The sequence below is a fragment of the Chrysemys picta genome, chromosome 2 (assembly GCF_011386835.1).
Source record: "Chrysemys picta bellii isolate R12L10 chromosome 2, ASM1138683v2, whole genome shotgun sequence".
Lineage (NCBI taxonomy): Eukaryota > Metazoa > Chordata > Testudines > Emydidae > Chrysemys > Chrysemys picta.
The window spans coordinates 137007365-137030181 of record NC_088792.1 but is presented as its reverse complement, the minus strand read 5'-3'; the positions used below and the strand labels follow the sequence as shown (position 1 = coordinate 137030181).

At 45.6% G+C, this 22817-nt stretch overlaps 1 protein-coding gene across 1 annotated transcript in view; it reads right to left on the bottom strand.

The window, feature by feature from the left end:
- Positions 1 to 22817, bottom strand: part of TRIO (trio Rho guanine nucleotide exchange factor) — a 431915-nt gene that overhangs the window by 241289 nt on the left and 167809 nt on the right. The window contains 3 exon segments of the mRNA XM_008164380.4: positions 774 to 1004; positions 11761 to 11892; positions 18883 to 19074. Of these exon segments, the coding sequence (XP_008162602.2) occupies positions 774 to 1004; positions 11761 to 11892; positions 18883 to 19074 (555 nt within the window).

Genomic DNA, 22817 nt, shown 5'->3' with positions numbered 1-22817 from the left:
GTCTTGGTGGTCTAAGCACAGCTGAGCGTTAGGAGGTCCTCAACTGCAAGCTAGGATCCACCAGCTACAAACGTGGCCTTGGTTAAGTCACAACCTCTTCAATTCAATTTCCTGATCCATAAGATGGGAGATAGATTACACTTATGTTCACAGGGGTATCTCTCTAATGTGCTTTCAGCATTTTAGCACTACATAAGTTTCAAGTATCCTGATCAATTATTGTAAGTGGTAACCTGTAGGTGAGTCATTAAACTGGAGTGACTTTTGCTTCTCACAGATGGCTATCCAGGGGAAAGTTAAAGATGGCCTCTATTTTTCAAAATAGACAGAGAAACCTTGTGTTCTCATCAGTGTTCTACTTCTCAAAAAAACCCTGACTCATTCCCTAAGATGTATGTAAGCTATGCATCTCAACTTCCATGCTTCCTCACGGCATCACTGCTTGACCACTACCAATAATTCAATGCTGTCATTACTGTAAGCTGAAACATTCTACATGACATAAAAAAACAGCACAAATGAATAACGAATAGAGGGTTGCTAGATACTACAGATTTGTAGCTGTGGGATTTTGCCAACAGTATGCTTTATACCAGAAAATTTATTTCCATCTACCTTTTCATTTTCTTCTAGATTGAGTCTCTGCCTATGACTGGTAACATTGGGCTTGGATTTTCTAATTTATACCGGAATTGCTTGTTTTTAATTATTTTCTCATCTTTGTTAATAGTGTATTTGGTCACAAACACTAACATCAGGAGACTGGAACTAACCTGTTGGACATCCTGTTGAAAAACACAGAGCTGAAGCCGTTGGTGTAGGCGGACCTTCCGATGCTGCCAAATGTTCTCCAGTTGTCGCTGGTGGTGCAGTACTTCATGGATGACATCCAGGACATGATGCACTGCCTTGGAGTAGTTAGCAGAAGCTGTTAATGAGTCAGAGCTTCCAGGAGTCAAAGGTCGCTGAAGTTTGTCAAGTAACGACTTCCCATCTTGGCTCACCTGACCGGCAAGAAGGATGAAGAATTAAGTTTCTGTTCGAAAGCTCATTAATGAACAACACAAACTACAAAATTATACAGAACAGATTAATTAAAGACATGGCAGCTAGCACTCTCCACCTCTCTAATCCCAGAACGGGAACACACTGCTGTTACAACAGATAATGCAGAGAAAACTTACATATACGATGTCCACTGTATGCATTAAGTTACTGTTCTGAAACAGTAGCCTACCAATAAAACTAATCTTCCTAGTGACTTGTCAATAAGAGTCAAAGTGATGTGAGTTAAGAACAAAGTTTGTTTTAACTGAATTCTATTGATTTCGCATGCTTAAGTCAAAGTTTGCTATTACTTGTGACTTAACATTATCAGAGCCGGAGTGCTTCTATGAAGCATAATGTTGAGAAATACATGACAAATCTTGCTACATTTTAACCTGTAGTACGGATATCAGAGTATGAGGTTAATTCTATTAGTTTTATCTTGATTCTACCCAACCATTAAAGTGCAAAATAATTTCAAAAGAACACAGCAACTTATTTGGTTTAGTCTCACTAGCTGAAGAAAAAGCAGCAATGATCAAATAAAGAGGTGAGGTTACTTTTAATTAATGTTGAATATTCATTGTTTTAGTCCTTAAGAAATTAATTTTCAAGATTAATTCCAATTAAGATGCTGTCATTTGTAGGAAGAATTTGGTGCAGTGCTCTGACAGCCCACAACTGTACTATTGTGAAAAGAACACCTTCCAATTGTGAAGTAAGAAAAAAAGATCTCTCGTTCAATAAGAATCAGACTTTAGAGACAGTTAAGACCTAATATCTCAAATCCAACCCAATCTAGAGATGGTACAGGGTTCTTCCCTATAGTGTATTTTCTAATATTCCACAGCCTTGCAGAGTTTCAGAGGTTCTCTCTTTTCCCAGTAATTAAACAGGGCAGCATTTTATCTTTATTCCCACATACGCGCCTTACCTATTTGAGTGGTTATGTTTAAACACAAAATATTGTAATATGGCCAAAGAAAGTACATTTGAAAATATGAATATCCTACAAAGTAAAGTAGGATAGAAAATGGACATCTATATATGTAGCAAAAATTGGTAGTTCAGTAGATGACACTTTTCCCTCTTAATCAGTAACTCAATTAATGACCCAGAACGATGTTAGAGACTGGGTTTTTTCTTGCAGGTATGTCAAGAAAGTAAGGCCCGGATCTTTTTTTTTTTTTTTTTAAAGTAGAGTGTCCACAAGAAACTTTCCATAAAATTAGGATGTTAGCCCCTGTGTTCTGACCTAATTTATTATTCTGGTAACCATAGACCTATGAACTTTTTTCCTTGTAAAGTAACAAGGGAAAGTATTCTTCACATCCTGTCCTGGACTATTCTGCATAGTTACTGTGAGGTGATAAATAATTAATATGTTCCACCTTATTCATAGATTCCAGAGCCAAAAGGGACCACTGATCATCTAGTCTTACATCCTGAATAACACAGGCCAAAGAGCTTCCCCAAAATAATTCATCAGGTAGATCTTTTACAAAAACATACAATCATGATTTTAAAAGTGTCAGTGAGAGAGAATCCACCAGGACCTTTGATAAATTGTTCCAGTGGCTAATTATTCTCATTGTTAAAAATGTATGCCTTCCTTATTTCCACTCTGAATTTCTCTAGCTTCAGTTTCCAGCCATTGTATCGTGTTATACCTCTCTCTGCTAGACTGAAGAACCTATTTTTAAATATTGTTCCCCACATAGATATTTACAGACTGATCAAGTCACTCCCTTAACCTCCTTTCTGTTATGCTAGACTAAAGGAGTTCAATTTATTTGTCACTAGAAGGCATGTTCTCTAATCCTTTCATCATTCTTGTAGCTTTTCTCTGAACCCTTGGGCCTGGTCTACACTAGGAGGTTATGTCGAATTTAGCAGCGTTAATTCGAATTAACCCTGCACCTGTCCACACAACGAAGCTATTTAGTTAGACATAGAGGTCTCTTTAAATCGATTTCTGTACTCCTCCCCGACGAGGGGAGTAGCGCTAAATTCGACATGGCCATGCCGAATTAGGGTTAGTGTGGATGGAATTCGACGCTAATAGCTCCCGGAGCTATCCCACATGCACCACTCTGTTGACACTCTGGACAGCAGTCCGAGCTCGGATGCTCTGACCAGACACACAGGAAAAGCCCTGGGAAAATTTGAATTCCTTTTCCTGTCTGGCCAGTTTGAATCTCATTTCCTGTTTGGACATCGTGGCGAGCTCAGGCAACGATGCAGAGCTCCAGCACAAGTGACCATGCAATCGCAGAATAGAAAGACGGCCCCAGCATGGACTGATCGGGAAGTCTTGGATCTCATCACTGTGTGGGGCGATGAGTCCGTGCTTTCCGAGCTGCGATCGAAAAGACGGAATGCGAAGATCTACGAGAAGATCTCAAAAGCCATGACGGAGAGAGGATACAGCCGGGATGCAACGCAGTGCCGCGTGAAAATCAAGGAGCTGAGACAAGCGTATCAGAAGACCAAAGAGTCAAACGGACGCTCCGGATCCCAGCCCCAGACATGCCGTTTCTACGAGGCACTGCATTCCATTCTAGGTGCGGCCGCCACCACTACCCCACCACTGTCGGTGGACTCTGACGATGGGGTATTGTCGACGGCCGCTTCCTTGGAGCTGTTCGCGGATTGGGAAGATGAGGAAGGAGATGAGGAGGACGAGGCAGTTGACAGCGCTTTCAACGCTGATTTCCCCGACAGCCAGGATCTCTTCATCACCCTCACGGAGATCCCCTACCAACCCTCCCAAGGCGGTAACCCGGACCATGAAGCAGAGGAAGGATCAGTAGGTAAGTGTTTTAAATATTTATTTTGAATAGAATAGGCATGATATGTTAGCAATGGGTTTTTAATGATTAGTTTGCCCTAGGCACTTAACTTTTTAGTCCTTGCCAGTGCAGCTACTGGAAAAGTCTGTTAACATGTCTGGGGATAGAGTAGAAATCCTGCTGGGACATCTCCACGAAGCTCTCCTGGAGGTAATGTGAAAGCTTTTGCATCAGGTTCCTGGGGAGAGCGGCCTTATTGCCTCCTCCACGGTAGAAAACTTTTCCGTGCCAGGCTAGCAGCAGGTACTCCAGTATCATTGCCTGGCAAAGCATGGCGGCATACGGCCCTGGTGTTTGCTGGCATTCACGCAGCATGTGGTCTTTCTCTGTCTCTGTAATCCTCACCAGAGTGATATCACTCATGGTGACCTGCTTTGAAGTAGGGGAATTTTAGTATGGGGACTGATGGCCTGTTCTTTAAATAACTGTAACCGGCAGTTTACAGCCACGCAGTGGGGGCGGGGAGGCGAACCATTCATGCTGAGCGGTTCGCCGGCAGCGTGCAGGGATCTTTCCCAGGGACAGCCACGACGGGGGTGGGACAGGGGCAGAGTTCATGCCAGCCGGATCGCTGGCAGCATGCAGGGATCTTTCCCGGGGACAGCCACGACGGGGGTGGGACAGGGGCAGAGTTCATGCTGGCCGGATCGCCGGCAGCAGGAACTGGCCAACGCTAGGAGCATTGATTGGAACGTGAAAGTAGGGCACTGCTGTAAATTAAGCTTTAAGCAGCCAAAAGTCTATGGCTTACCATGGCTGCCTGCTAGCAGAATTCCGTTGTCTGGCCCCGCTTGTGTGATCTGTACAGCAAGACCCCAGGCACTCAATGTGAAGACAGAAAATTCGACCTTGTACTGAGTGCACATGTGATAGGTACTGTGCATGGTCTTGTTCACAGAGAAAGACTATATTCATTGTTTGCAAAAATGTATCTTTTTGAGGAATTCATTCCCTTTTTCCCATCCCACAGCTGCGAGTATCTCCCGAGCTACCCTGGCATCCCCCTCCCAGAGGCTGGCGCAGATCAGGCGGCGAAAGAAAAGGACACGGGACGAGCTGTTCTCAGAACTTATGGTCTGTTCCCGAGCCGAGGCGGCACAGCAGACCCAGTGGAGGGGAGGACAGGTGGCGGCAGGAAGACCAGCAGGCGACTCAAATGCTGCTTGGACTAATGAGGGAGCAAACGGACACGCTCCGGCGCCTTGTAGATGTTCTGCAGGACCGGAGGCAGGAGGACAGAGCCCCACTGCATTCTATCGCTAACCGCCCTCCCCCGCCACAAAGTCCCATCCCCACCTCACCCAAAGTCCCAAGAAGGAGGGGCGGCAGGGCCGTGAAAACAGTCACTCCACCCCTGCAGATTGCTCAAGTAACAGAAGGCTCTCATTCCCAAAGATTTGATACGTCCTTTCCTTCCCTCCAAATGCACCTCACCCAAGCCCCAGTCCCAGTTTCATCCCCTAACTGTGTAGTTCCTAATAAAAAATACGTTTCTGTTAATTACTGTTTCCGTCATGTTCTTTTAGAGGACAATGTGTTTGAAGGGGGGAAGGGGGTTGGTAATTGGAGAGGACAGTCACCTTTACCAGGGTACAGACACGGGGGCAGGTTCAGCAGAAGGCCACACACACATTGCAGTCACTAGGCACCCTGGTCAGTCTGGGAGGTGGTTTTCATGTTGGGGGGGGGGGGGGCTATGTGAGTTTGGGGGGGGGGGGGGAGGGCGGTTACAGATCTTAGGCAACGGTCCTTAGCCTGGATGACAGAGCCACGCAGCAGAGGATCTGTAACCGCCCTCCCCCGCCACAAAGTCACATAGCCCCCATACACAGAGTCCCGAAAAGGAGGGGTGGCAGGCTCCGATGAAACAACCAGTCCACCACTGCGGACCGCTCTAGGAGCAGGCGCCTGTCATTCCTCGAGTTTAGAAGCGTCCTTTCCATCACTACACCCGCTCCCCACCACAGTCTGCGTCCAAGTTTCAACCCTTTACTGCAAAATCCTTAATAAGGAAAACGGTGTTAATGAACAAAGTTTTATTTATTTTATTTTTAAAGGTGTGTTGGAAAGGGGGGGAAGGGGGTTGGTAACTGGAGAGGATAGTCAACATTAACTGGGTAAAGAAACGGGGGCAGGTTCAGCTTCTGTTTAAAAAAACGTAATAGTCACAGGTTACCCTGGTCACTCTGGAACCTAGCTTTCAAAGCTTCCCGGATGCACAGCACGTCCCGCTGGGTTCTTCTAATCGCCCAGGTGTCTGGTTGGGCATAATCAGCAGCCAGGCAATTTGCCTCAACCTCCCACCCCGCCATAAACGTCTCCCCCTTGGTCTCACAGAGATTGTGGAGCACACAGCAAGCTGCAATAACAATGGGGATATTGGTTTCACTGAGATCAGAGCAAGTCAGTAAGCTTCTCCATCTCCCCTTCAGACGTCCAAAAGCACACTCCACCACCATTCTGCACTTGCTCAGCCGGTAGTTAAAGAGTTCTTTTTCACTGTCCAGGGCGCCTGTATAGAGCTTCATGAGCCAGGACATTAGCGGGTAGGCTGGGTCCCCGAGGATGACTATAGGCATCTCCACATCCCCAACAGTTATTTTGTGGTCCAGGAAGTAAATACCTTCCTGCAGCCGTCTAAACAGACCAGAGTTCCTGAAAACGCGAGCGTCATGAATCTTGCCCGGCCATCCGACGTTGATGTTGGTAAAAACGTCCCCTATGGTCCACCAGTGCTTGCAGCACCAAGCCCTTTTGGTTAATGTACTGGCTGGCCTGGTGGTCCGGTCCCAGGATAGGGATGTGAGTTCCATCTATAGCCCCACCGCAGTTTGGGAATCCCATCGCGGCGAAGCCATTTATGATCACCTGCACGTTTCCCAGGGTCACTACCTTTGAGAACAGTAGCTCAACGATTGCGTTGGCTACTTGCATCACAGCAAGCCACATGGTAGATTTGCCCACTCCAAACTGATTCGCGACTGACCAGTAGCTGTCTGGCGTTGCAAGCTTCCAGAGGGCTATGGCCACTCGCTTCTGGACAGTCAGGGCTGCTTGCATCCAGGTGTCCTTGCACTTCAGGGCAGGGGACAGCAACTCACAAAGTTCCAGGAAAGTTCCCTTACGCATCCGAAAGTTTCGCAGCCACTGTGATTCATCCCAGACCTGCAGCACTATGCGGTCCCACCAGTCCGTGCTTGTTTTCTGGGCCCAGAATCGCCGTTCCACCGCACCAACATGACCCATTGTCACCATGATGTCCACGGTGCGGGGTCCCGGGCTTTGCGAGAGGTCTGTGCCCCTCTCAGACTTAATGTCCTCACCGCGCTGCCGTAGCCTCCTCGCCCGATTTCTCAGCATCTGCCTCTGAAAAAGGTGGATGATAAGGCGCGAGGTGTTGACAACGGCCATAACTGCAGCGATGATCGCAGCGGGCTCCATGCTCGCAGTGCTGTGGTGTCCGTGCTGTCAATCACCAGAAAAGTGCGCGAACTGATTGCCCGCCAGCGCTTTCACGGAGGGAGGGCGGGAGTGAGGGTTGAATGACGACAGTTACCCAAAACCACCCTCGACACATTTTTTGCCCCAGCAGGCATTGGGGGCTCGACCCAGAATTCCAATGGGCAGCGGGGACTGCGGGAACTGTGGGATAGCTACCCACAGTGCACCGCTTCCAATGTCAATGCTTGCCCCGTTAGTATGGACTCACAAAGTAGAATTACTGTCCTTAGTGTGGATATACATGTTCGACTTTGTAATATCGGTTCCACAAATTCGCTTTAAGTAAAATCGAACTACTCTCGTAGTGTAGACATACCCTTGGAAATTTATCAACATCCTTCTTGAATTGCGGGCACCAGAACTGGACACAGCAGTGGTCACACCACCGCCAATTACAGCGGTAAAATAACTTCTTGCTTCTACTCAAGATTCCCATTTATGCATCCCAGGATCGCATTAGCTCTTTTGGCAACAAGATCACACCAGGAGCTCACGTTCAGCTGATTATCCACTACAATCCCCCACTGCTTCCCAGGAAAGAGTTTCCCATCCTGTAAGTATGGCCTACATCGGGGTGGGCAAACTTTTTGGCCCAAGGGCCACATCAGGGTAACGAAACTGTATGGAGGGCCGGGTAGGGAAGGCTGTGCCTCCCCAAACAGCCTGGCTCCCGGCCCCTATCTGCCCCTTCCCACTTCCTGCCCCCCTCAAAACTCCCAACCCATCCAACCCCCCCTGCTCCTTGTCCCCTGATCATCCCCTCCCAGGATCCCCCACCCCTAACTACCCCCCCGGGACCCCACCCCCTATCCAACCCGCTCCCTGTCCCCTGAGTGCCCCGACCCCTATCCACACCCCTGCCCCCGACAGGCCCCCCAAGACTCCCACGCCTATCCAACCCCCCTGTTCCCCATCCCCTGACCACCCCAACCCCAAACCTCTGCCCCATCCAACACTCCCCACCCCCTTACCATGCTGCTCAGAACAGCAGGAGCTCGCAGCCCACCACGCTGCCCGGTAGGAGCAGCATGCCAGAGCGCTGGTGCAGCATGGCGAGCTGAGGCTGCAGGGGAGGGAGAACAGCAGGGGGGGTCCAGGGGCTAGCCTCCCCGGCCGGGAACTCAAAGGCCGGGCAGGACAGTCCCACGGGCCAGATGTGGCCCGTGAGCCGTAGTTTGCCCACCACTGGCCTACATTCTTTGTTCCTAGATATGTACATTTATATTTAGCCATATTAAAATGTATACTGTTTGCTTGATCCCAGTTTACAATCATTCTGAATCAGTGGTCTGGCCTCTTCATTATTTACACCTCCCTCAATTTGTACATCAACTGCAAAATTGATCAGTGATGACTGTTTCCTTCCAGGTCATTGATACAATCACATGTTGAGACCATCAGTTAGCCAGTTTTTAATCCATTGTATGCATGCCACGTTAATTTTATAAGATTCTAGTTTTAGCAATAGCTACATTTCAGTGATTGGGCATACAATGATCCAAACGTATTGCCAATATCTGAGTTTATGTTCATTAGATACTGTGGGATTCTTCCTACTAACAGATACTGTAATTTGTATCTCAAATTTGCAAAGTACAATCAAGGCTTAGAAGGAAGTTTAGTTTTGAAGTTGGTTACAAAGTAGGGGAAATGTACATCTATTTGTCAACACATTATAAGTGTAATACTTAAAAAAATGGTCAATCACAAATGCTGGAATTAATATGATATTTCCCCCTCTTCCCATAATTCATTCATCCTAAAGTGACTGAAGTATATGCTATAATCCAGTTATTTTATTGTTTTTTTAAAAGGTAAATTAACAGATTATCATTTAGTACACTAAGGCTGTGTCTACACTACGCACCTCACAGTGGCACGGTTGTGTCGCTACAGCAGTGCCACTGAAAGGTACGCAGTGTAGCTGCTCTTTACAATAAAACCACCTCCAATCAGGGGCGGTAGCTTTGTCGGCGGGAAAGCATCTCCCACCAACAAAGTACTGTCCACACAGGCGCTTTCATCGGTAAAATTTTGGTCGGTCATGGGTGTGGTATTTTTCACACCCCGACCGACAAAAGTTTTACCAACAAAAGTGCAGTGTAGACATAACCTAAAACTCAAGGCTCTCACATACACATACATCACCCATTAACAACTACTGGATTGGCATCTGTGTTAAAGGAGGGTAAAGCTGAACTCTTTCTGTTGAGTAACAAGCTCTTGATGGTACCATGGCATCGCCACATTGATCATGTGTGAACATTCTGCATCCAGGTATTGGTTCTGCATTCCAGGTACTGTCAGTTCTTCATCACATTGAGGCGGGAATTGCTGTTGTGATGAAGTCTCGCCTCATTTATTTCAAGGGATTCTGTAAAGGTACCTAGCTGTACTCAAGTTGCAAACATAGGATTTCAAATTCCGGTCTCAGGCAAAAATTCCACATATTCTGCCTGAGTAAAGTCTTGCCTACAAAGAATATATAGTCTAATTCATTTTTCCTACTCATCACCATCAGGTACTATAGCACCAAAAGACTAAAATGACAGACTATTCAATTTTGCCACTGCTTTGGTTAGCAAGGAATAAGATGTTCAAGTGAAGTTTCATTTACTGCAATGTTTCATAATTAACTCAAGAAGAAAAACTAATTTTGTTTTCCTTCAAGACTTTATTGCTCTTTACATGTATGAATATCATTTCACAATTCGCCCTGTTGCCCTATCCTCCACCATAAAGTGCTTTCATTTGAGTTAGCAGGAATACTGAGTCTAGCGTTTCACTCTTTTTCTTTTCCTTTTTTTTTCTTTTTAAAACGAGGATCCACTGGATGACTGAAAGAGCTTGAAGGAATGGGGTTTTTAAAAATTTCAAAGGAAGTTTCTTTTCTTGGGAGGCCAGGTGTTAAAAACTAAAGAAACTAAGTCTTAAACACACTAAAACTTCCATCAAATGCTCAGGTTTGTCGTAAGTAACAATCTCAACCATTCTCCTTTCCTCCAAGGAGTCTTTCAGCACAAAACAGGGAAATCAAGGTATGTTTTACACAAAGAAAGAGAACTTGTGAACCCCGTTCAATTCAGCCAAGTCCAAAGGGAAGTATCGGATATAAATAAAAGTATCTTGGTCCCACATTTAAAATGAGACAATCATTAATATCACATAATTAACTTGTAATTACTTTTCATCTTATGTTGCTTAATTTCTGCATTTCATCCAGACAGTAAAACTAAACCATTACCAGCATTAGGCAGAGTTTTGTAGCGTTTGAGTTCTACACTAAATGAGAATTTTTGTTCTTGAAAGTAGTATTTTTTAAAAATTCCTTTTATCATCAGTACCCTCAATTCATTCACTTTTGTAACACCTCACCCAAGCTCCTTCAAAAAAGTTCTCCAGAAGCACATAATACACATTGACACTAAAGGAGATGGAGTGAGAAAGACTGAACAGAAAAATGGTTAATACAGGACATTTTAGTTATAAAGGGAAGCCAAATCCCATTTGAGTTCCTGCCCCTTTGGCACCCTGAAATATTTAAAGCACACCAGAAACACTTCATGATGGATGTTATTTTTTTGTGCTGTATTGGTGTTCTGTCAGCATTTTTCAAAATAAATTGTTTCCTAGAGTTGGTAACTCAGCTGTAAATACATTCTCTAGCTTAGAAGTGCAACCTTGTGGTTGTAAATCTGAAAGCCAGGATTTTATGACTTTTTGAAAACTAACAGTGATGTTGAACATGTTAAAATATTATAAATCCTGAATGTGTGTATACACTGGCTAGTTTTAGATCCTTTTTTACTGCTGGCAGAAAAAGGTATCTGATTTTAATTTGCCAAACGAATAATGCAATCCTTACTCCAATCCACTTTATCTTTTTGCAATAAATAGAAAGTTTTAAAAACACTTATTTAAGTGCTGACTCCTAATTCAGTGCTTTTCCAAAGGAATTTCACATTTGCTGTGCACTTAAAAACATATTTTAATGACAGTATCATAATACATCTGAACATCTTTTAATGGCATTAAGTAATACACAATGGAAAAAATCCACCACTTTATAAATTGCCAGGCAGCCTGCAGGGAAAGCATTATGGTATCCCAGTTAGACAGTTTAAAGTTCTTCCCACAAGAGCAAAAGCCAGAAACCAAGTCGGAGTTTGAAAAATAGACCAGCAAAAGCCAGAATTCAAAGTTAAGACTAACACTCTGCCCTTCTGTGTAATACTTCAAGGCATAGTGCCAAACCTAGCAGATAGTTTTCTGGCTTTTGTCAGTTGGTGATGTAACCATAATTTTATTTAAACATACTGTAAATAAGTCAGTAGCCTAATGGAATAAATAAACTGCCTACCTCTGAGTAAGCCAGACTGATATGCTCATATATTCCTTGATGATGATGAATGGCATCTTCTAAATCTTGTAGTTCAGAAGGAAGTTCTACCTCACCACAGGCCTTACACCATGAATCCACGTTGTTCATGTACTAGGAATTGAAAAACCACATTGTGTCATTCCCAGATGTACATATGGTAAGACACTATCAGTAAGTAAAACTCATTACAGACATTCATACATAGGTGTGCGCAAAACTATTTGGGGTGTGGAGGACCTTTAAAAGAAGTGTTATTTGATGAAAACCATCTAATGTAAGTGAATATGTGAGTTCACAAGTCAAATAGTTTCCATAATACAACCAACAGTCTTTAAACAATCTGATTGAGTCCATGTTCTTAGTACTACAGCATGATCGGGAGCGCTACACATGAACACAGCAACCTTCGAAGTGAACTCAACTGCTAACTACACTTCTCATTTCTGGAGCTTACTTTCACTCACACCGTTTCTTGATCTTTCAGCTAACCAAAAAAGATAAAAGCACGAGATGCATGCCACATCACATACACCAAAGGCAACTAAACCTATTATGCCAGTGGTTTTTAATCTGTGATCCGCGGACTCTGTCTAAGATTTCCAAAGGGGTCTGCACTGCCATTTGAAATTTTTACCTTTTCCGTAACTGGTGTTCTTTGAGATGTGTTGCTCATGTCCATTCCACAATAGGTGTGCGTGCTCGCCACGTGCACTGGTGCCGGAAGTTTTTCCCCTAGCAGTACCCGTAGGGGGGAGCACCCCCCACAACCCCTGGAGTGGCACCACTATGGTGTGGTATAAGGGCAGCCGCGCGCTCCCACCACCCTCAGTTCCTTCTTGCCAGATAACTCCGACATTGGGGAAGGAAGGCGGGATGTGGAATGGACATGAGCAACACATCTCGAAGAACACCAGTTATGGAAAAAGTAATTGTCTTTTCTTCTTTGAGTGATTACTCATGTGCATTCCACAATAGGTGATTCCAAGCTATATCTGTTGGAGGTGGGTAGGAGTTCACAGACTCTCGGGATAGAGTACAGCCCTGCCGAAATCACACCCTTGCCCAGGCCCATCCTGGAGCAGAACCAAGGGCACCGGCAGTTCTGTCTGGTCACGACTTGTGTTGGCTATGTATGCGCACGCTGTCATGTGACCCAGGAGTTGGAGGCACGCCCTGGCAATTATCACGGGAAACCTCATGATCACCTGGATGAGCTCCCTCAAGGTTTCGAACCTGTCTGGCAGGAGGGAAGCTCTGGCCGATGTCACGTCGAGAATCACGCCAATGAACTCTATATGTTGTATCAGTACCAACATGGATCTGGTGTTGTTTACCAGCAGCCCCAGCGTGGTACATGTGGACAGGAGGAGTGATGTGTGTTCCTGTACCTGTGATCTGGAGCCACCTTTGACCAGCCAGTCATCGAGATAGGGGAAGATCTGCACCTCACCCCCACCCCGACGCCTGAGGTAGGCCGCCACCACAGACATACACTTTGTGAAGACTCTGGGTGCCGTCGAGAGGCCAAATGGGAGGATGGTGAACTGATAGTGTTCCTATCCTACCGTGAAGCGGAGGAAACGCCTGTGGCCCCCGAATATGTGAACGTGGAAGTACGGATCTTGGAGATTGAGGGCGGCGTTCCAGTCTCCAGGGAGGGAATGATGTAGGCCAGGGAGCCCATGCAGAACTTGAGTTTTACCATGTACTGGTTTAGGCCTCGCAGGTCCAGGATGGGCCTGAGGCCCCCTTTGGCCTTCGGGATAAGGAAATAGCGGGAGTAGTACCCTTTGTATCTGAACTCTGCAGGCAATACCTCCACCGCTCCTAGGTGAAGGAGCCGCCTCACCTCCTGCTCGAGTAGGGACTCCTGAGAGGGGTCCCTGAAGAGGGACAGGAAGGGAGGATGGGTAGGTGGGGTAGAGAGTAACTGGAGGGTATAGCCCCGGGAAATGGTGTTGAGGACCCAACGGTCCGAGGTCAGTCGCGACCAATCCGGGAGAAAAGAACATAGACGGTTGGAGAATGGTAGGTTGGGTGGATCCCTGGTGCAGACTGGTAAGTCATTGCCGGGCGTCCCATCAAAAATGGCGCTTACCCGCCTGCTTGGCCTGAGAGGGGCCAGGCTGGGGCGCAGGCCGAGACTGCCACTGTGGGAGTTTCTTATAGTCCCAAGATTTTTTATAAGGAGGGTCATATCTGGAGTGGGTGGCCTGGTTGGGTGCCTCCTGAGCTTGAACTTGGTCCTGGCTGGGGCCGGGACATAGAGACCAAGAGTCTTTAAGGTTGTGCGAGAGTCCTTGAGAACGTGTAATTTCAAGTCTGTTTGCCCAGCGAACAGGGCCTTGTCATCGAAGGGGAGTTCCTGCGGGAGCTCTGTGCCTCGCTGGACAACCTGGAGAAGAGGAGCCACAACACCCTCCTCATGGACACTGCCCAAGCCTGCCTGAAGGGCTGCTCTGGCGGCAGCTGTGCCCTCCTCCACCAGGGCCTTATACTCCTTCCTATCATGCTCCCGGAGGGAGTCCATGAACTTTGGCATTAAGCCCCATAAATGTTAAAGTCGTATCTGCCCAGCAGGGTTTGGTGGTTTGCCACCCTCAGTTGGAAGCTCAAGGAAGAATAAAGCTTTCTACCAAACAAGTCTAGTCTCCTTGAGTCCTTATTCTTAGGGGTGGGAGCGAGTTGGCCCTGATGCTCCTTGTGGTTGACCGCCTCAACCACTAGGGAGTTGGGGGCAGGGTGGATATATAGATATCTGTGCTCCTTGGTGGGCACGAAATACTTCCGCTCTGCCCTCTTAGATATGGGGGGCAGGGAAGACGGGGTCTGCCACAGGGCATTGGAGATCTTCATCACCCCTTCGTGGAGAGGGAGGGTCACCCTGGCTGGCGCTGTGTCCGAGAGGACATCAAAGAGGTAGTCCAAAGGCTCCTCCACCTCTTCAGCCTGTAGAGTGAGGCTCAAAGCCACCCTTTTCAAGACCTCTTGGTGGGCTTTTGTGTCTTCCTGGGGAACAGGAGGAGGAGGCGCTGTGATTGCCTTATCAGGGGAGGGTGAGGATGGGGGCGCGGTGCTCTGCATCCCCATCGGTGCCGCAGAACCCAGCGCTTGGTCCCCTTCTGAGCGCGGGGCTGGGGAAGAGCGCTCCACTGACCCCTTCCTGGAGGGCTGAGAGAGGGAGGCCAATGGTCTTTCTGAGGCCCCGGCCACTGAGCGAGCCACCACCACGGGCTGCATCAGCGCCCATGGGATCCATTGGTACCCGGGTGCTGTCCAGGGAGCCTGGTGCCACTGCACTTGCTGTGGCATCGTCAGAGCGGGCTGCCCCGCCAGACATGCCCGGTCCACCGACTGTCGGCTCCGAGGGGAGGCCAGGGTAGCATACGAACAGCCGCTATCCCAGGATGGAGACAAGTAACGGCTTCGTGAATGGTGCCAGGCTCAAGACCTTGAGTTCAGTGTAGAGGAGCGGGAGTACTGTCTGTAACAGCTGCTCTGCGAATGGCTCAGTCGGGTGGATCCGCGATGGCCGGTTGCCAGCGATATACGCTTGGGGCTGCGGGAGCGGTGCCATGCTGGGGACCTCGACCGGGATGGAGAGCGTGAGTGGCATCGACATTGGTATCGTGAGGGGCTATGGTGGCTTCTTGGAGTTGGCGACCTCTGGTGCTGTCTATCCCAGACCAAGCGTGGCACGCTCTGATCTCCAGGCCTGCACTCCCTCGATGCAAAGCGGTGCCTGGATTCTCTTCTGCTTGGCACCCAGCCAATCTGGTGGGGGTCAATGGGGACCGGTGCGGGCTGTGAGTGGGGCGGTCACTTGCAGAGAACGGCATCGAGAACCTTCCCTTGACCGTGAGCGGTACCGCCCGGGTGGCGACTGTGGCAGTCCGAGCGCCAGCTTGCCTCTGGACCGGGGAGCCACTGGGGTCGATGCAGCCGGTACTGGGAGAGACATTACATCTTGAGCCGCCTGCAGGGCCTCCGGCGTGGAGGGCACCAATATGTGGCCACTGGCATCCGGGAAGCTGGCTCAGAGTGGGCTGGGCTACTCCACTCAACTTGAGTCAGCGGCCGTGAGGTCGAAGGGATTGAGAGCTGCCCAATGTGGGTCTAGTCTCGCCCCCAGCCTTGCCCTGGTGCCTTGACAGAGAAGATCTCTTCTTCATCTTCTTATAGTGTCCCGTGGATAGGAAGCGGTGCCGGCTGGTGGAGGGCACCACTGGGTCACCGCGCACCGATGCCATGGTGCTCGATGCTGACTCGGAGCGGCATAGCAGTGTCGGGGTCAGGGCCGACTCCATCAATATGGCTCAGAGCCGTATGTCCCGCTCCTTCTTGATCCGAGGCTTAAATGTTCTGCAAATCTTGCAGCAGTCACTAAGGTGGGTTTCCCCAAGACAGCGTAAACAGCTAGTGTGTGGATCACTTACGGGCACAGGCCGTTTACAAGTGTCGCACAACTTAAAGCCCGGGGCATGCCCCAACCCGGGCGCACTTCTCTACTCTATCTATATAACTTTCTCTCTTTTTTTTTTTTTAATTTAAACTACAGGTACTATCTAGGAACTAAATGACAGTCCAAACAGGGAAAGCTACAGCAGAAAGCTGGAGCACAGCAGTTCCGAAGCACCTTCACTGGCGGCAAGAAGGAACTGAGGGTGAGGGGAGCACGCAGCGCCCCTTATACCGCCCCATGGCGGCGCCACTCCAGGGCTCGCTAGGGGCGCTCCCCTACGGGTACTGCTAGGGGAAAAGCTTCCAGCACTGGTGCACGTGGCGAGCACGCACACCTATTGTGGAATGCACATGAGCAATCACTCGAAGAAGGAAAAAAGGTTGAAACCCAATGTATTATGCTATCCATACAACAGTGAACATACAGGGGAGATGCAACTTAAACAAAAGGTATTCTTCTCAGTTAAGTGTGCTGCATCTGGGAAGTAGATAAGCATATATGGAAGCACTAAAATAATTAAGGACCTAAAGCTATTTGCATGTAAACAGAAAGTCCTAAATGCAAATTACAGTTTAAAGGCAACCATTTGTAGTCTCTGGCTGTTGCAAACCATTCCTTTCTCACCCGGTTTCTTCCCCACCTCAACTTTCATCCCCTATCGCTAATCAGATAGCTGATAAATCACAGCCAGTTTTCCTATGGAGAGAGTATTAGAATCCATTACAGCTAATTGTCAAATGAACACAGCAGAAGGAGCAATTAAAGAAACTAATTTAATTAATCCCAGCAGACTGCAAACTGTGTACTTTCCTTTAATTTATTTTACTTCTCTCTCACCAATTCACATTTCTGTACACTTTGTACTGAAGCACGTAGTAACTTCCCAAAATGGCTTGGACACGGTCAGTCACAGCTTGTCAGTTAACTGCCAGGTACAAAACAACCTTTCTGTGAACTGGAATACATTCCTAATTTCAGACACTGATGCGGTTCATTTTTAAAAAAAAAACCCACTCCACTTTGGTCAGGAGGCACACCAACATGTAATTATGTTTTTGCATATGGTGCTTTTCAAAGGTGTCAGACTGGCAACTGTAGCGATGCAAATCTTTAAGTTAGCCAGGGAACAAATACAGCACAGACACTGGTGAAGTCCCACACTGTCCCCATCAAGTATCTCAAACGGACCTAGAATGACCACATCTATAGATGCATGAAAACAGTTTATTCTTTATGACTCGCCCTTCTGTGGCCTCACTGTTGAGACTGCCAAAAAAGGTATCTTTTAGCAACAGCTGTACTTGTAATAAGGATACCCATTTACCATAAATGGACTAAGATCAGCTACTTGCTTCCCTAGACCAAAGCATCATCATTAGCATGCTGAAAGCACTGTAGGGTTGCCTGTCAATTAAAGGATTCACATTCTCAAACAATTTGGTTTTAAGAATCTAGCATCTCCTTTTAGTAAACATGCAAAAATCCACCTTAAAACAATTAGTAATTAGACTGCTTCTTAAATTTTTGTGGCCAAATGATCTTATTCCCAAAAAGCTACTTAAATCAGTTATGAGCAAATGGCAATTTTTCTGGAACTCAGTTTGGCATGTCGCAAGAGAAAACTGAGGAATAGCTACAGGGACTATACTTAACACACTACTTCTTACCTAGCTCAACAAGCCTAGTGCTCCCTATCAATAAAAACACCAGCAGCAGCTAACAAAACACACCAACAAGGAAACGGAATATTGACGGGAGACTCAACAGCATGCATCTGCCAACTAGGCTGCAACTAATTCCCTGAAGGGAAAAACATGCTCTAGTTATCAAGACAATTAACCTGGCAATGTGGAATATTTAGGCCTACTTCTTCCTGGGTCAGATTAATTCACATGGCTTATGACTGGTATTTTAAGTTGTATGGGGGCCTAGAGCCAGGAACAGGGATATGTAATGCCAATGGAAGTTAAGCGTACTCTTATGGGACACTGAGTAAATATCCCCCACCCAACTCCAAACCCAGATTAAAGAAAGACATTTAAATACTTTACTTCCCCTAATTTTCCAGTGAGTTAGGTTTATTACTCAATAGGTGTTTCCTGAAATGCTCCTTAAATATTGAACCATTCTGGGACTGATATTCACAAACACTATCATCATTCATTGTGTGAGGCAAAAAGCAAGGAATTACTGGCCAAATGACTGTTTGGGTAAAAAGACCTTTATATTCATACTAATTTTTTACTTTCTTCATCATCTCAAAAGCTTGCCCCAGGTTAAGCTCTATGTTCAAATCATTAAATTCCTACATCCTTTTGCTTTCTAATTTCTACACTGTATTGGTTTTCTAAGGAGCCTCGTGTATAGAACACAAGGGGCAGTGACTTAAAACCCAGGCAGTCTTGCATCAGGGAGAACAAGCCTTTGTTTAAAAGTGATGATGAAGTTCCATACTACTGTAGAGCTGAACAGAGATCAAGTCTTCTACCTGTAGCCTTTGCTTTCTTTTAAGCCCCATCCAGAATGGAGCTAACTCGCTTTCTGGATTTGTTTTTTAACCTGGTTTCATGGCCAAGTCAGGTAATTTGGTTTATACTTTTAGCTTGTTAGCTTTCGTTGGCTGTGTCCCAATTACTGACCTGTTCTGTTTTCTGGTGGAAGATGGAGGACATATCCAGTAAGGTGCTTCGTTCATCCAAGGCTGCAGCAAATGCCTTCCACTCTTGCTCCAACTGACTAGCAATCTGTTTAATCTGCTGTGAAGCATAATGGCCAGACTCAACCAAACGATTTGCTACTGACATGATGCGGTTTATGTTTACATACACATTCTGTGGAGAAAGGATGACAAAGGCAGAATGTGGTTAGGAAATACAATTAATAACCTCACAAGATAGATCCATGAAAGAATCTGTAAAAAGTGCTAAGCAACGTTTACTGAATAACCTAGTTTTACATATACTAAAAGTACATATTTGGGGGTAGATCCTCCATTGGTGTAAAGAAGTCTTGCTCGGATGACAACAATGGAGATTCTCAGCTGTTGTAAATTTGTGTTTCTGACTCATAATGAATGACAATACTGTGGTCAAAGAAACACCTAGTACTTCGCAAAGACCCTAATAAAAGCAAACAGACAAGCTTCATCTTACCTCACAGAGGGCTTGTATAGTAACTCTATTTCACTAATGGAGAAATGAAGGCATTCAAATAGTTAACTATTCGGAAATTATAAGTGACTGGTAATCACTTGTTTTAAACAGCATGTTCATGTTCCCAGATCACCATGACCTAGGGACCCTCTCTCCCCCCAAAATTTCAAGTTTTTACCTCCACTCATTGAGGCATTACAGACGTTCAAGGTCACAGAAAGTTACAGCAGCAGAAGTCCTCTTCAGTATTTGGCAATAATTGAACTGTTTTTGCACATACTTTCTGAAAAAAATTACTTCCCGACTTAACCACTGAACTCCAGCCAGAGGAGTAAAAGACTGGCTAACTTCCAAACAATTGAAAATGATACTCTAAAGCACTGGTTTTCAACCTGTGGTCCGCAGACCCCTGGGGGTCCACTGACTATGTCTAAGATTTCCAAAGGAGTCCGCACCTCCATTTGAAATTGTTAAGGGTCCACAAATGAAAAAAGGTTGAAAACCACTGCTCTGAAGTGTTAATGCCTGGGCAATCCTAGGCATCCATAGGCATCACTGCATTCATCTCACAATCATATTCTTATTCTGACCCTAAACACTCAACACCTAAACTCTTGGCAGACAAAAAGTAAGATCATGCAACTGAAAAAACCATATTTCAGTTTCTAGAAAATACCGGAAGCTGAAAATCTTTACCTAACCATCAAAGGATATTTGTTTTCACACAGTCACTCTTTTTTCTGGGCCAATCTGAGAAGCTACTATAAAGTTATCTGTAGCAAGTGCTCTTGGTTTACTTTTCTCCTCGCAACATTGAAAAATACTGGGACTACCTCATCAAATTTGGATGAAGATTTGGCACATGTGACACAGAAGTTCCTTGGCAAAAGGTCCCCTTCTTTGCAAACAGCTCTTACCTCAGACCTGACAAACTCACTACACCAGACATGTAAGTTATCTACAGAAACTTATCGTAACATATCAATATTCTCTCCCCCACCCCACCCCCCGGTCAGCTGGCAAGGTAATGCAAGGTTCTCTTGTTTACCCTTGCCACATCCCAGAACATCCAATGGAAAACTATCAGAGACAACTACCAACGACAGAAACCACTTGGAGGTGAAAAGGAACATTATAGCAGGAGGAGATCACCCTGGCTATGAATAAAGACAAAAGATTATTTCAGTAAAACAGTGTGTAGGGAAAGACACCATATCCATTCACTGAGGAAACCCCTTAAGGAGTGACCGTTTGGATCCGGGTTTTTGTGAAACCAGCTAGGTCTGCAATGGACTGAACTTTGGGGGAAAGCCTACTTTATTATATAGGAAATTTAACTATTAGTAAGTATAGACCCAGGTTCACATTTTATAATTTTGTTTTGTACTGTAACCATTTGCTTTCATCACTTTCTCCCATTTCCAATTAAATCTTTGCCCTTTCTTAAATGAGCCTGCTTTTGCTTTACCATAAGTGCTTTCAAGTGCTGTGTGGTTTACAGAAGTGGAGGTTTAACATGAAACTGGTAAACTGGGGTACTTTGCATGCTAAGTATCTGGATTTTCTATGAGTAGCATGTGTCAGGGGCTGGATATCACAGGGGAACAATTCAAAAAGGACTCAGGGCTTGGACTGCACCTATTGTTAACCTGCAAGGTGAAGTAAGGGCTGGTATAGCCCAGAGGAGAGTGCTTGAGTGGCTAAAAGGCCCATGGTGTTACTGAGCTGACACCCAGCTACCCCAAAAAGTCTCCCTCTCATAAGAGGCAGGGGTAATAAGGTGACTCTCAGTCCTAGGTGCCCCGAGAACCATTACACCTGTAGTAAAAACTACCTGAAGAAATCCCAGCAAGCACTAATACATACAGAGCAGAGTGAGGAGGAGAACTTTTTTTAAAAGCACCAGGTTCTCTGTATTCTGCCCAGGTGAGTTCCACTTTCCAGCCTTCTGCGCTTTTTGAAAATCATCACAGATCAGTGTGGAAAAAAGGTAGCACTCTCTAATACTCTGTGATTTGATACCTTTGCTAACTGAAATCACAATGCATCAGATCTGGAAATAAAGTACTTCCCACTAAGTTTATAACAAACCAAAATCTAACCTGGCTTTGTCTCTTCCTTTTTGAAGCAGCAGTATATATGATTGGAGAAGCACAGGATAACTATCTGTTATCTGAACAATCTTATTGAAGTAAGTTCAATTTGATTATCCGGCATGTGTGGGCTATAGGATGAAAAGCCTGTTAAAAGGCCTGACAAGGGGGCTTGGCTGAGTAATGGAAAATTATGTTAAGTATCATGAAAACTGAAAATCCCTTCCCTTTCTCCATACTGAGAAACTGAAAAGAATGAAGGAAATATTCTACTACTATATGAAGTGTATATCTAACCTATATAACCCTCCACAATAAGAAGTCAGCTAGTCTTATGGCGTCAGCTGGGCTTGAAGGACTGAAATTTTTACCACCATAAATGTGAGTAATTCCAGAAGCCAAAGCAATGATACAGGTAACCAAATCTAAGGCTTCCAGGGTGAATGGCTCATCTGTGGGTGTCAAAGAAATATTCCTTATCACTGTGTTTACACTACTTTGTTCTCTGAAGCTTTAGCATGAAAGGTACTATAAAGTGTGCAAATGCACACTGCCAGAACACAAATGAACAGTAGTCTCACCCAGTACTTTATTTTTTCCCCATTACAGCACCCGCCACCATTTGAGACGTCTACTTAAAGATTTAAATCTCAGTACCTAGAAGCTGGTTCCTGTGACAGAAAGCAGCAGCAATTCAGCTCAGAGAAAGAAGAATGACAAAAAGGAAGAAGTGTAGGATGACAAACCCCTCAAATATTAACTGGCTACAATAGGAAGACTTAACTGAACCTTGGCTAGATAGAGGATAGATAGGTAGAGAGGGACTGACAGGTGCATTCAGTGAAAGCATATGGTCAACTATCTTTATCACACCCATACGCAAAATAAAAATGTGATGCCCTTAGAGAACCAGCAGGTATTTCTTGAACTGAATCGAGTGCTGTCTTTTTCTACTGCTCCATTCAGGGATTTCTTCTTAGTTATCCCATTAGTTGATGGGTGCCATTAGCTGACTGCAAGTAAATAGGCAATAATTGTAGGCCAACGATCGTCAACAACTTTACTAAGAAATAATAATTGTTTAATCTGTCATTTTAAATGACAAATAATGCAATGAATCTGCAGCTTCTAAATGCTAACCAACTGTTTAGGAAGTGAGGGAGGAAAGAGGTACAATTTCGCAGCATTTTTCAGATTATTCCACTGCATTGCAGAAGTATAAAACTAATGAATGCTATGGAGCAGCACAAAAGGGCAGCAAAAAAGCCAGCAACAAAAAAACAAGTCAATAATGCAACAAGGGCAGCAGTTTGTATAAAAATACATCTC